The sequence below is a fragment of the Colobus angolensis genome, unplaced genomic scaffold, assembly GCF_000951035.1.
Source record: "Colobus angolensis palliatus isolate OR3802 unplaced genomic scaffold, Cang.pa_1.0 Scaffold104, whole genome shotgun sequence".
Classification (NCBI taxonomy): domain Eukaryota; kingdom Metazoa; phylum Chordata; class Mammalia; order Primates; family Cercopithecidae; genus Colobus; species Colobus angolensis.
The window spans coordinates 9,275,968-9,291,200 of record NW_012111364.1 but is presented as its reverse complement, the minus strand read 5'-3'; the positions used below and the strand labels follow the sequence as shown (position 1 = coordinate 9,291,200).

Sequence of the window (15,233 nt, the reverse complement as noted above, 5' to 3'; positions counted from 1 at the left end):
TTTCTGATGCTGCTGCTCCTGGTGAAATTCTGGTTTGAATGTCGATGGTTCAGGGTCACTTTGCTCTGACAGCTTGTATTTTCCACGTGAGAACTCTTCCAGTGAATCAATAATTCTCCAGAAAGTAAAATGAATCTTTTCAAAAAATATATGTATAAAGCTTCCTTGTGTTGATAACTACCTCACTATATAAATCAAAAAGGAGGAGGAGGGCACCCATAATTTTCCTCAACTATATACACAGTTGATAATTTTACAACTGTGAAAATTTTTTGTTTTCCCATACTAATATTTGTTCCTTTCCTCTTCATAGTGGCACTTACATTTGTAGACAAGCCAACATTTTGGAATACACTGTCATGCCTACTATTTGGTTCTCCAATCACTCTGTAAGTTAGGCAGGCCTATACAAATTTTATCCATCCAGTTGAAGAAACAGATACTCCAAGACGTTGAGTTACCCAAGTTCTTAAGGCTGCTAAATGTAGAATCATGGGATTTCTTACACTCTTCCCCTTGGAGGCCTAACATTTTCAACAATTAGGATATATTTATTTGCTTGCATGTAGGCTCACCCCTAATATTTGCAGGGCCCAGGGCAAGAGTGTAAGTGGAAGCCCACATACCATGTGTCTAAATAGTTGAAAGTTATAACTAAACTAATAATGTTCTGGCTTCCTTTTTTAACAAATATGTCTTCAAAAGGAATAAAGAATTAAAAGACTTGTGAATCCCTCAGAGGTCCTTGCCAGACATAGACCCCTGCAGCCTGGCCCCCACTTCACTTCCCACCTCCAACTCCTTCCAAAGCAAGAAGAGCATGAGCACACATGTGAAGACGCCCCCGGCAGCACAACAAAGCCCCCTATATGACCTCTCCTGCCCCAACAAACAGCTACCATTTGGCTCCCCCTCCAGCCTAGAAAGATGTTGGATATGGAAAGGAGGTTTTTGTATGCCCTCCCAGCAGCAGGCCTTTTGTGGTCTTGGCTACCCAATGTATGATCCAGGAGAAGGAAGCACAGACTTCCTGCAGACTCCTGGCTCCATGGGAAGTAGGGAGGCCAGAGGAGACTCAGAGCTGGACCCTCTAAAGTTCCAGCCTCTTTCCCATGCCTGAGGGTTGTAGCCCTGTAGGACGGAATGGATGATAGGTGCATGTTCTGATTCAGATAGAAAATCTGATAATAATGAGATCTGTGGGACAGATTTATCAATGAACCAGTGAGCACTCTCAGAGGCTCCTGAGCCCCAGTACAACTTGTTAAACCCTTTAAAAGCAGTTTGGTATCCTAATTTGTAACTCACAAATAATCATCAAATCATCTACCAACCCATACCTTTAGTTTGTTTGCCAAATTTACTCTCCTGAGAGCTCTACCCCGTTGCCTAATTCAATGAAGTCAGTGGCTCTTCACTGCTTAACCAGGATAAATCCTCTCTTTCCCCTGGGAGAGGATTTGGTGTCTAGGTTTTCATAGGAAGTTAAGCACCAAGGGAGCAACCTACTTGCAGTATTGCTGAATCTGTTTGTGTAAAGAAACTTTTAGCCTGCATACCTGTGCTGCATGGCTTATAAACCGGGGTTCCCTATTAAAATAATTCATGTTTGCAAAGCTGAAGGAGGCTGGATTCTAATCTCAGGAATCTTATGGTACCCTCCATCCCTATAACACACATCCACATGTTAAGTTCTATTATTGTTTTATGTTAACTAAGGAATGAGGGAATCCAGACTTACAAAAACAAAGAAAATAACTTTTATTAAGTTCATAAGTACATTTCTGTTTCTGTTTTTCTTTTTGAAATTCTGGTCTATCTATTTGTTGTTACCAACTTACCTTGTCACCCTTGTACCCAGGAATTCCCTAATTTAAAAAGAGAAGAAAAAGTAAAATATGATACTCTAAGGCAGAGTTAGAATAAGGGTTAGGTATTTTTCAGTTACAAGGTATAACAAAAACACATCTATACCGCCTGGAAAATTAGACCATAGAAATGTAAACTGTTTCATTTCTCTTTGTGCTTGGAGAAATGTGCATTTACTGAGGAGAAGAAAATAATCTGTCTTCCCTTTATCACATTTTATTCTCTGTTTCAGGTATTTTTTCATATCCCTTTGGCCCAAAACTAGAGGCGATAATGTACACTGAAAGTCATTGTAGAAGTGATGGCCTGTAATGGTCCCTTCAAAACTGTTATATTGACTTTTAAACTATGAACTATTGCAGCTAAAAATGTTTCACGGAGACTCTGAAAGAAATTGGCTTTGAAAATGAGCTGAGGTAATGGCCTTTAAAATGTGTGTAAATATTTGTATCCATTATGGTCCTCCTTTCAAATTCAGTCTAAAATATATAACATCAAGGACATGACAGATTCCTTTATCAGCCCTGATGAGACAGTGACCTTTAAGCTACTGTCTTTTATCTCACACTAAATAAGGGGCCAGCACTTCTGCTGTCTTCTGTGTGTCACCCTTGTGAATCCTGTACAGGCTTTTCTACTGTGTCACTGCCCATTGCCCTTCAAGAAATACAATAATGAGTATTACATGGCCTGGGAAATTAGCAACTCTAAGCAGCAGCAAGTTCTCTTCAAATGGGATTTTTTTGTCTTTCATACAGGTATATTTTTCAAGTATGGAAATAAAATTGTCAGATGTATTTAGACAGCTGAAGAAACCTATTTAATAAATAAGCTATTATTGCAGTTACATGTGAGTCAGACTACAAAATTTTGTTCTATGCATGACTTTTTTATTAATACTATTATCTATTTATTTATTTATTTGTAGAGAGAAGGTCTCACTACGTTGCTCAGGCTGGTCTCGAACAAGTGGCCTTAATCACTTAAGGCCACCTAGGCCTCCCAAAGTGCTGGTATTACACGTATGAGTCACTTTGCCTAGACTGACTTTTTTTTACAAAAGGAAACTTCGTGAAGGAAATAAAACTTCCAAGTGTGTGGCCAATGAGGAACAGATGAACGTAGAATTCTTTCCTATGAGATAATAAGCTATTTACAAATACAATTATTTTATCTTAGTTTTATTTTACATACTCGTATGCTTTATACATAGAAGATAACTAAGAAATGTTTCCTGAATGAGTAACACACATTTCAGATTTTTTGTTGACGTTACCAAAGTTTCTATGAGATTTTTTAATGAAGTTGATTAAAAATACCAAGAGAACAGTTTTTAAGATCTTTGGGTCTAAGTTCAGGGCACATCCAGGGGGACAAGCAGAGAGCGGCAATGTCATATGGTCTTCTTTTTATTCACTGTACACATCTCTGCTATTTGATACACTTACTGCAATGCTCAGAAAAGTGCAAAATAAGAAACATACTGTAATTAGTTCTTGGGCAATATCTACTATCTTCTAATTTGGGGGATAAGAAATCAAATAGAATGATACATTTTATTATGTCTGTAGAATTGGATTAAAAAAGCATAGTTTAGACCATGTAGTTCTTATGCTCCTGAAATTCTAACTTATTCCTTATCTTTAAAAACATAAGAAATAAAGCAAATACTTTTCTCGTTGGAGCCTTTCACCAATGTCAAATTAAGCATCAGAGAATTTGATAGGGTTGAACACTCCTGCTCCTGTTTTCACTCCTGTTGAGCTGAGTATTTTCTCCCCACATTTCCAATTCTAAGATCATATCTTTCTGATTGCCTTCCTGAGCCATCAAGAGCACAGGGTAGATAGAAATCACTTTTGCACTTGCACTACAGGGGTCAAAATGGTCAACCACAAAATCAGTAACCTAGGATCACTTTCTCAGGAAGGCATCCCAGTTGTGTACATACCCCAGGACCTCTTTCTCCAGCTTCTCCTTTTTGAGCATCGCCCTGTGACAAATAAAAAACAGTCAAAATTCCACAACCCTGAAGAGTGACTGGTTGCTCAATAAAATGCATTATATAGAAGATTAATAGCTTAGCCCAATTAGGAAACATCTTTAGTCTTTCCCATTGACATTTTGCCCATGCAATCTAGGCAAAAAAAAAAAAAAATAGCAACTCAGATAAACTTCGCCCTTTGGAGTGAAGCCAGATGTGTAGGGTGCAGGATCCAGGTACATTTTCACAGCTTACGCCACATCCCGGTTGAACAACACAGCCGTTGTTCTCAAATACAGCATTATACTCACTTGGACCCAGTCACTCTGGTTTTTCTCAAAGGGGCTTTGGAATGTTTTCCAAAATGTCCTCAAGAGTAATTGCTTGATTTCAGCAAGATTTAAGAAAATATATTATGTGGCACAAAATTACAAACCAAAGAAATAAAACATGAACATACATTTCTAATGGGTATTTAACACAACAAAAAGAAGACATGATGGCATCAGGTTGAACGTACATAAGATGAGTGAGTATAGGGTTGTTTGGTTGTGCATGTGTGTGTATGTTGTAAAGCTATCCAAGGTTGCTATATTCCCTTTCCTTGACAAGCAGACAATTGCCAAAAATACTTTTATGCATTTAACTTATGATTTTTTTTCATTACTTCCCTAAAAATTTTCTAATAGGGCTGTTTTAGAGTTCATTTATGAGTTAATTTTTAATAGTTAACTTTGTTAGTACTCGAGTGCCTCTTATGTATTGCTCCCAAACTATTTGTGTCAAGTTACCTGCAATGAAAAGCAAACCAGTTTCGCTGCCACACTGCTGTAATTAGTTATTATTATTTTAATATTGCTGTGTTAATTGCTATAATGAAAGAAATGTTTTTAAACTTCAAAACACACACAAAAACAAACGATGTGGACTAGAAAACCAAGAAAAAAAAATAATCCTCATAAGTATCACTATTAAAGGATATCTCATTCTCTCTATTTAAATTTATTTTATTACCTAATGAAATTAAATGTGCTTTTACTTTTTTCTTTACTAGTTTTGTTTCCTCTCTTGAAAACTGTGTTCAGAAATTAACTCAATGTGCTATAGAAATTAAGCCAATGTCCATTACATTTGATGCAAATATTCCCTGATATTTCTATTTCTTTAATATTCCCTCCTTATATTAGGCCATTCTCATGCTGCTAACAAAGACACACCTGAGACTGGGTAGTTTATAAAAGAAAGAGGTTTAATGGCCTCACAGTTCCACAGTGCTGGGGAGGCCTCACAATCATGGAGGAAGGTGAAGGAGGAACAAAGCCACATCTTACATGGTGACAAGCAAAAGAGTATACGTAGGGGAACTTCCCCTTATAAAACCATCAGATCTCATGAGACTTATTCACGATCACAAGAACAGCATGGGAAAGACCCATCCCCCATGATTTAATTACCTCCCACCAGTCTCTCCCACCACATGTGGGAATTATGGGAGCTACATACAATTCAATATGAGATTTGAGTAAGGACACAACCAAAGCATATCACTTCATTTTCTTTAATTATTATTTTTTCATTACACAGAATTTTGCCTTAAATTTTCACATAGTTATATCTACTTTTCTCTTTGTGATTCCTGCTGTTGTTCTTGAACTTGGAACCAAAATCCTAACAATGATCTGAACAGGTGAATGTTTTCTTTAAAAGCCTAGGATTTGTTGGGGGGGGGGGGTGGGGGCGGAGGGGTAGGTACACAGAGAAAAGAATTGGAGAAGTACTTGAAGATGCTCTGGGAGTGAGAAACCATCTGGTGGCTTTTCTATTATTACTGTCAGTCAGTTATTCATTAAAAGTAGACCCATTAAAAGCATAAGTGCCAATGTCAATCTGATATGGAACACATATTAGCAGTTAATGAAACACTATCCTAAATAAGATGGGCTGCTATCCTTTAAGTACTAGTTTCTATTTATTTGATGTCCCCAGGTTTCGTAAACTTACTGACTAAAATGTTCATATGTTACTTAGAATTTGTGAATACAAGCTAACAGAAATAAGATAGATAATATAGGAAGTGGACATCTGTATTCTTCACAAAAGTTGTCAGATGTTTGCCATATACTACAATGCTTTTTATTTTTAAAATTGTTGTTTTAAAAAACAAATCTAGGAGATATGCTGGTTTAAAGAAAAGCTGTTTATTCATTTACCGGGTTTCCTTTTGGTCCTCGCTCACCTTTGATACCTGGGCTTCCATGTGTACCCTGAAGGCAACGGGAAAAAATATTATTTTAAGGAGGTATTCTATCGTTTTCTATACTTTATAATAACTTCTGATCAGTTTTGTCTCCTAGAATGAGGGTGAACTGTAAAACCTTTACCTGCCAGGTAGAAATTCAACTCTCTTCTCCCTTTTTCTACACCGGGAAAATCACTGTCGTGCATTGGCAGATTTTCTAGATTTGCTCAAAAGAGAATAATGTTTCTGTCTTCCCACCAATTACTTCTTCCCAAAACAATTACTTCTCAGCAGTTTTGAAAACAAAATCAAACTCATGCAAAGATTTAAAAGAGTAGCTGCAACAGGCCGAAGGATAGGAGTTGTTCCCAATCTCTCTTCATTGTGGGTCACTTCTACAATTCCCCTCTGTTACTCACTTTTAAAAGGACCAGGCCAGCTTGCTCGCCTTTGGTCAAAGAGGTTCTGATATCCAGTAGACAATCTCAAAAGATGGGAGAAAGGAGCTCTGTAATTGTGTTCCAGAAAAGCATTTTGTTTTCCTGTTCCTAATCAACCAAAAAGCTTGCTTTTCTGAGAACTGGTGTTGGGGGTACTCGATAAATGTTAAATGACATATTCTGTGGCTTATCCCTAAAATGTGACAAGAATGTGACAAAATTGTCAGGTGCTTAGCAAGAAAGCTGAGCTTTCTTACTGTTCATTTTAAAATATAAAGAAATATTCCTTACCCTGGCCATTTCTTGGTGTAATGGGGATAAACGAAGACTTTATATGAAGGGATGGCTAAACCTTTGCTTTAGCCAAAGTCAGCTTCTACTGGCTGCCCCATTATCATATAATGCATCTAACTTTGCATTTGAGGAGAAAAAGATCCTCTGATTGGTAGGATGGTTTGAAAAAGTGTAGGCTTTGGATCCGAGTCTCAAGGTAAAATTTGTCACCTTCTAATACATTCACAATTCACATTCCCCTCCTGGCCCCAAATACAAGCATTAGTTGAAAATTTTTATCCATGCATTTTGTGAGACTCTCCACAGGGCTTCTTCTGAACCCTAAGGATGATATTTGTAATTACACAAATAAATAGAAGACTGAATAAGGATGTGGATGCTTTATGAAGATAAATGTTAAAAAACTGCTCAGCATTTCCAGTGATCTAGATGTCATTTCAAATGCCTTCCCAGTACAGACATGGCACCTACAAGTTATTAGGCCAGAATATAAAGAAAGCAGTCCTTCCTGGATTATCTTATCAAATGATGAATCATCATAGTAAATCCTGCCATTTATTTTTGGTTGCCACATGCTTACTTCCATTTCACAGAACTCACCCTAATCCCCCAAAGCATCCCGACCAGCTTCCTGTCCATGAGGCCACACAGTGTTGCTGCTGCACTGCTGCATTCATGTGAAGCCAACATTTAACTTTCAGAGAGGCTTATGCTTCTTGTTTCTAGTGGGATAAAGCTTTGCTTAAAGCACGATTATTTGTATTAGCTTTTTCTGTATTCAGTTCACTATTGAGAAATTCTGGCTTTATTTTACGAAGAAGGACATAAATGTCCTTTGTGGGAACAACTTCAAAACACTCCTGCCCTCAGTTCAGGTCAGTAAAATCCCAGGCTTATTTCTAAGGATAGAATGCGTCCCTTTAGAAATAAAAGAAAGAAGTAGCATTTCCATTTTTGCTGCCATTTCCAAACAATTGCTTTTCAACGGTGCGAAATAGCCCTGATGTTTTCAAGAGCCAGTAGAGCTATCATTGCTAGGACTTTCTGACTTAAGTTCAAAGTAAAAATATACTCACAGGAGGCCCTGGATCACCTGGATCTCCCTTCTCACATTCACAAATCTTGCGTTCACACTGAATCAATAATGAAATATGATATTAACACACAGTGAAATATAGCATTTCGAATTGTATTCAGTATATAACCAACTGGAACACTCTCTAAGAAATTTTACCTTGCACATTTATGGAGGTTTTGCTCTCTCTATTAAATTATTCTAGGCAAATTTATACCTATCAAGAGCCAGCTAACAAAATATTATTAAATTTCAGCATAGTTAAATAAAATAGACATCCCATCAAAAATACATATATAATATATAGATGCCAGTTAAAAGGAGAAAATAAATATTTTCAATGGACTTTTAGAATTTCTGCTGCTTCTCTTCTACATAACACATCAAAGCTCAATAATATAATAATATTAAATGCTCCTTTACTAGGCAAAGGAAAACATTTGACTTATATTTTACTAATTCTAAGATGCACTTTCTTCCTCATTTTAACAACTCTGAAATCAGAATGAGTCTTATAATAGCTGTTGATCAGGTTCAGTCATGACAAAGTAGTTGCTTTTTGCACATGCACTTCAAAACTTACAGAATGAAATGGAAGAAAATTCCAGAACATTCTTAAGACATGCTTCATCACCAATGCTTTTGCTGGCATAGAGGTCAGTATTATGTGGAAAAACAAGGACATCAACAACTCAGACAAAAAATGATTCAGAAGATTTACCAGGGATGTCTAATCTTTTGGCTTCCCTGTGCCACATTGGAAGAATTGCCTTGGGCCACACATAAAATACACTAATACTAATGATAGCTAATGAGCCAAAAAAAAAAAAAAAAAATTCCATGCATACATTTTATAACGTTTTTAAAAGGTTTATAAATTTGTGTTGGTCCACATTCAAAGTCGTCCTGGGCCGCAAGCAGCCTACAGGCAGGAAGTTGAACAAGCTTGATTTAGACTGTGATGTGAAAAAGTTTTAGAAATAACCAAGTTATTTTGCTTATATATTCCCTTATATGTATATATGAAAGTGATACAGGATTTTTAAATCTACATCCAAAATGTCTAAAAACTTCTTTCCATATGTATAAAGTAAGAATTGCAATTAAGAAGAAGACACTGTATCATAGTTAAGTTGGCAAGGGCTTTTTTTCTTTCTTTTTCTTTAAACAGAGTCTCGCTCTATCGCCAGGCTGGAGTGCAGCGGCGATCTTGGCTCACTGCAACCTCTGCCTCCTGGGTTCAAGTGATTCTCCTGCCTCAGCTTCCCAAGTAGTTGGGACTACAGTCATGCGCCACGACCCCAGCTAAATTTTTTGTATTTTTGGTAGAGATGCGGTTTCAGCATGTTGGCCAGGATGATCTCGATCTTCTGACCTCGTGATCCACCCACCTCGGCCTCCCAAAGTGCTAGGATTACAGGCGTGAGCCACCATGCCCAGCCATTTTTTTTTCCTTTCTTAATGGTCCATAACATAATGGTATATCTGAGCATGTACAATTTAATAAAACATGGTGCACTACAAGTTTGGTTAACTCCTATTATTTTATGCAACAATAGTGTAAATTTCCTGATGTTAAATAAGCAGCTCATTGAACAAAGTTCAGATGTTCCAAACTCTTTCTTTTAAGAAATGCATGTCCAGGACAGGATTCCTCAGCAAGCTGATGATTGCCTATTGTGCTAAGGCCCATTCAATCTTACTGGCCAGATTCCTTTGCCACATGGTCTGGTGGCCATCATCAGGCTGCCTTTTCTTTACAATAAGGAGAATGAGCTCAAAGTCAATCGTCTGGCAGTAGGGGATTACTCTAAACTCTCTTAGCTGGGAACCCTCTGTCTAACCTAGCCAACACTAGGAACACCCCCCAAAATGGAGGACCTGATGTGGCTGATGTCAGATACATGCTTAGAATAAAGGAATCACATCAAAGTAAGCAACAACTATGTGGTTTGCTTATGACTGATTTCTAAAATCACTCCTGGAATCACATTCAATATTTCCTACTTTTTCCAAATTTTCCAACTTGCATTGAATATGGTAGTATAAAAGAAATCAGACGGCTGCCTCAGAATAGAGTGGCTCATTTTAAAAGAACTAAGCTTTTTTATTTAGTCACACTTAATCTTCTAATATGAATTATAATGCTGATCTGATAATGCAAGTTTTTAGAGTAATTCGTAGTAATCAAAACATGTGATGCTTACCTTCTTTTCAAATAAGATATCCTACAAGGGAAAAAAGAATGAAGCATTAACTCGATTCATAGTTCTGCTTTCAGCTACTTATTAGTTGTAATTATTCCCCATGGGATATGAAGTTTCCACAAAGAATAGCAATTCAGCCTTTTTAACCTTGTAAAAGCAATGAAGCCAACCAGTCAACCACCCAATGAGCAGTTCGAGCCATGTGATAATAGGAGATATAACTATCATTAAAAAGTAATCTATATTTTCTAGGAACTTCATCTTACTGCATTCTATGTTTTATCTTTTGTTTTCTTTATCAGCTCTGTAATCTCCATAATTTGACTATAAAGTTAATCAGTCATAATGAGAAAGCTCTCACTTTTACATACAAAGACTGAGGCAGAATATATAATTTTATATTTTTAATTTTTTCCATCCTTATGCACATATACATGCATCTATTTTTCATGATTTATTTTTCAAGATTAAAATAATATAATCATAATTTCATGAAATATTAATAGGTGTTAGATCATATTAAAACTCAAAAAGAGAAAGTTACAAAGTCCAGTGACATTTTTTGAGATGGTCTGAATTATGAGCAGACAAAGATTTCCATTATCATGATCACTAGGAGAAGGGTTTTCTATTTCAAATTTGAAAAAAATAAAATAAAATAAAATAAAAGCCTCTAATATGGTACTTTATTTATAGAATTTCAACATAAGCAAAAAAAAGATACTCAGCTTTTAAATTTAAACAGTATTAGGAATAATATTCTGGTAAAAATTTTGAACAGTTCATAGTAATATGCATTACTTATGTAAAAGACGACCTACATTTATAACTGGCTACCTTAGGAAAAAAATTAAGTTATAGAAAAGTAATAAATATTTCCTAATAAAAAGTGACCATTATGAAAAACAAAAAAACAAATTTAATGAGTCTTAGAAGTCAATCAGACTCAACCTCTTGCTTTGCAATAAGGAAACATGGTTCCACCATAATGTGACTCAACCAAGGTAACACACTTGGGCTGTGCCTCCTGACAGTCCTCAGTGCATGTCATATGTACCATACAGAAATAAATTAGCCAGGATATTTTTCAAAACTATTTTAAATTTATAATTTTGCAGAAGTGTCATGATCTTGTTTTTGTCCAACACCTAGGCCTCTCTACCATACTTTAATTCAGTGGGATATTACCTGATAAATGCACTGAAGGCCATGTTGGAAGTCAAACGCTGGAAAGAAACTAACCTATGTTTACATATAGAATTAGTACTTTCTTAACCTAGAAATTATATATCAAACCAGTGCCTTATGATTTCATCTGAAAGGGTAATTTACATACGATAAAATAGAAAGATGAAGGAACAAGCACTGGAATATTTGTTGCAAGATATTAAAAATGCAGAAGCTAACAAGGAAGTTATATAAGAGTATGTAGCTTTATGAAGGATGCTGCATCCCTTCAGTTTTATTTTTACTTTATTTCCGTACAAACTAATAATATAGAGGGACGAGATAACAAAATGCTTTAAGTGGCTCTAATGATTTAATAGGGAAAAAATTAGGCTGGGAATTAAGTGTCATTCTGGGTTTCCATCCCGTTTCAACCATTAACTAGCTATATGGCCTTGGACAAGTCATACAATCCTTCCAGGTAGTTTTCTCCACATATTAAAAAGGATAAAGTTTGACTACATGATCTCAGGAGCTATAAAACCTTAGCCACAGATACTATGCACAAAATTTAGAGTCTCACCTACCACCCTTCCCAACCAAATGATTTTAAATTACTAGCCATGTAAATCCAGGCTGAAAGCAGATGAGATACTTGTATCTTTAAGAGCTAGGAGGTCCTATGGAGAAATAGGAACTCAGATACAATGATAATTTTAGTTAAAATGGTATTACCCTCTGTAGAACATTTGGCTATGCCTACAAAGCTGAAGATGGACATGCATTATCACTAGGCTGCCAGGACAATTCTTGCTTTTGCCTGTTATCCTGACATCCTTTCCAGACACACCACAGGGAAATTCTTGCTCTTGCACATTTTAGCATTCATTGTTTTTTGTAATGAAAAACTGCAAATAAAATAATTGCCAATAGTGGAATGGATCAGTAAATGAAATACTACTCAGCAGTTAAAGTGAACGCATTGGATCTATGCCTTTCTACAACATTTCCAATAAAAATTGACTGCAAAAGCAAGTTGTAGATAGATACGTACAATATGATCTGATTTATTAAAATATGTAAAATATTTCAAACCACGTCAGAGAGTGGTTTCCTCTGGGAGAAAGAGAGAGAAAAGAAATTCAAAAGAAGTTCAACAGAGGCAGTAAAACAACTAATAATTCAAGTCAAATTGTAATATTTAAAAACCACTACTGAAATAAAGAAAAATTTAAATTTTTGTCACATCACAATCTTTTTACAATGAACAATGTCTTTTTTTTTTTTTTCTTTTTGAGACAGAGTCTTGCCCTGTCACCTAGGCTGGAGCGCAGTGGCAAGATCTTGGCTCACTGCAACCTACACCTCCCGGGTTTAAGCAATTCTCCTGACTCAGCCTCTGGAGTAGCTGGAATTATAGGAGCACACCAACACGCCAGGCTAATTTTTGTATTTTTAGTAGAGACAGGGTTTCATCATGTTGGCCAGGCTGGTCTCAAACTCCTGATCTCAAGTGATCCACCCGCCTTGGCCTCCCAAAGTGCTGGGATTACAGGCGTGAGCCACCACACCTAGCCACAATAAGCAATATCTTAATCAGTTTTTAAATTCATGAATTCAGCTCTTACTGTATCTGATGTGTAATTTTACACTTCTTTTCAGTTCTTTCTTTGAAAATTCAATTTCTGCTTTGCCATATTGCTCTTTAGAAATATGTGGCATAAGGCTTAAAACCATAGCAATGCAAAAAACTATTTTTGGAACTCATTTAAATTCGTGTTTGCTGGAATTTATATTTCTATGGAAACAAAAATGAACCCAAAACCACACAATAGATAAGACTGTTTCAAACAAAGAACAAAGTCCCATCCCTGAGGGTTCTTATAGGCTATAAGCCCCAGGAACAGAGGACAACACACAGAAACCCGAGTAGGAAGGAGGTCCTAGGCCAGGGGCAGGGGAGCCAGTAACAAGATGGCTTCTTGGAATAGATGGGTTTTCTGGATGGCTTTGAAGAGAGGAATGCAAAGGGCCACCCATTGATGGTATGCTGTCCTATATGTCAAAGTTTAGGGGGAAAAAATCATAAGGACTAGTGTGGGCAATAAGACAAAGGAAGCAGTTAGGAGGGACATTTAAAGGGAGCGGACAGAAGGGCCCACATGGACAGAGCCGGAGGCCTTGGGAGGTGGCGAGGGCTTGCACCCAGGCAGGGAAGCAGGCTGCAAGGAGAACTGTGTCAAAGCCTGAGGGGAGGGCATGTTCAATGACAGACTGCGGGGATGCTTGAGTTTCAATGAACAGGATAAATAGGGAAAGGGTCTCATAACAGCAAAAGAAGACACAGTCAGAATTTCATTAATGGATTCATATATATGACATATATTCACATATATTATATATGTGAAACCAGAATGCTAGAATGGAGCCACCAATTTTTCAAGGAGTATAAGGTCTATGCTACGAGAAGGGGACAGAAAACATGTGAGGAAGGGACAAATATCATAGCAGGTAGAATGACAGTAAAGCACTTGGTAGGCAAGTAGAACAAACCCTGTGACAAAAAAATTCAACTTAAAATGGTAGCAAAACAGCCACTATAAAATCTAAAACAGAAAACAAAAATAAGGCCCTAAACAGAGGAAGTCTTGAAAAAATGGAAAGTGATCATAATTAATAGATTAACAAAGCATAGAATTCTAAAGATGATATAGACATAATCACATTGATCTCTTCTTGGTATGTGAGGGAAGGAATACCTTAAATTTATGTTTTTTAAAAATATCTCAGAAAAAAAGACAAATTTGTTACAATCCTTATTTCCATAAAGGCTTTTTAAATATTTAACATCAAAGGCAACAGAGGGAAAAAATTGTTTTTAATTTTCACATATCCTCTCTTACTCTTCCACAGGACCAAGTAATATATATCCAGGACTTTGGGTTGAATTTGTTTCTTTGGTTTCAATACTACTATGTAAATTATAATAAAATAGCAGTAAAAATATATTACATGTCTCCTTCAATTTGGAATCATTAAGTCTCTTTTGGGTAATTCAGAACTAAAATGTTTCTGTAGGGTTCTTACATGATAATTCCTACTAGAGGCATCAAGGAATTTACAATGATTTGATTTGTCTCAGCTCCTGAACAATCTATTCATTCTGTATACTCATGTCCATTAAATTCAACTAAAGTCTATTCTACAATAAAAGGGAGTAAACTTCTGATACGGAAAACAACCCTGATGAGTTCGAAAATTATTATGCTGGGTACGAGAAGCCTGACACAAAAAGAATACGTACTATTTGAGTTTGTATAAAATTCTAGAAAGTATACACTAATCTAGAGTCACAAAAGTCAGATCAGTAGCTCAGGAGCAAAGGAGGTCTTACAAAGAGATATGAGGCAATTTGGGGAGGTGATGGAAATGTTCTCTGTCCTAATTGTGTTGGTAGTTTCGCAGGTGCGTACCTATGTCAAAAGCTCATGGAATTGTGCACTTCAAGTTGATGCAGTTGTATACTTAAATCACACCTAATTAACTTATTTAAAAAGTCAACTACATAATTATTTCAAAATAAAAAGTTTTAAAATTCAACTAAAGATATAATACAATTAAGGGATGAAATAAAGAATTTTTCCAATGCTCTCATCAAGAGTCAAGTTCTGGGCCAGGCGCTGTGCCTCACACCTGTAATCCCAACACTTTGGGAGGCCAAGGTGGGTGGATCACTTGAGGTCAGGACTTTGAGAACAGCCTGGCCATCTCTACTCAAAAATACAAAAAAAAAATAACCGGGCGTGGTGGCAGGCGCCTGTAATCCCAGCTACTTGAGAGGCTAAGGCAGGAGAATCACTTGAACCTGGGAGGCAGAGGTTGCAGTGTACAGAGATCGCGCTGCTGCACTCCAGCCTGGACGGCAGGAGTGAAACTCCGTCTCAAAAAAAAAAAAAAA

At 36.6% G+C, this 15,233-nt stretch overlaps 1 protein-coding gene across 2 annotated transcripts in view; it reads right to left on the bottom strand.

Annotated features, from left to right (window-relative positions):
- Positions 1 to 15,233, bottom strand: part of COL28A1 (collagen, type XXVIII, alpha 1) — a 188,147-nt gene that overhangs the window by 159,765 nt on the left and 13,149 nt on the right. For both annotated transcript variants that reach the window (XM_011943170.1, XM_011943162.1), the window contains exons 4-8: positions 10,109 to 10,129; positions 7,903 to 7,959; positions 6,064 to 6,117; positions 3,821 to 3,862; positions 1,842 to 1,868 (exon numbers count right to left, since the gene is read on the bottom strand). In XM_011943170.1, coding sequence (XP_011798560.1) covers positions 1,842 to 1,868; positions 3,821 to 3,862; positions 6,064 to 6,117; positions 7,903 to 7,959; positions 10,109 to 10,129 — 201 coding nt within the window. The remainder of the gene's footprint in view (positions 1 to 1,841; positions 1,869 to 3,820; positions 3,863 to 6,063; positions 6,118 to 7,902; positions 7,960 to 10,108; positions 10,130 to 15,233) is intronic.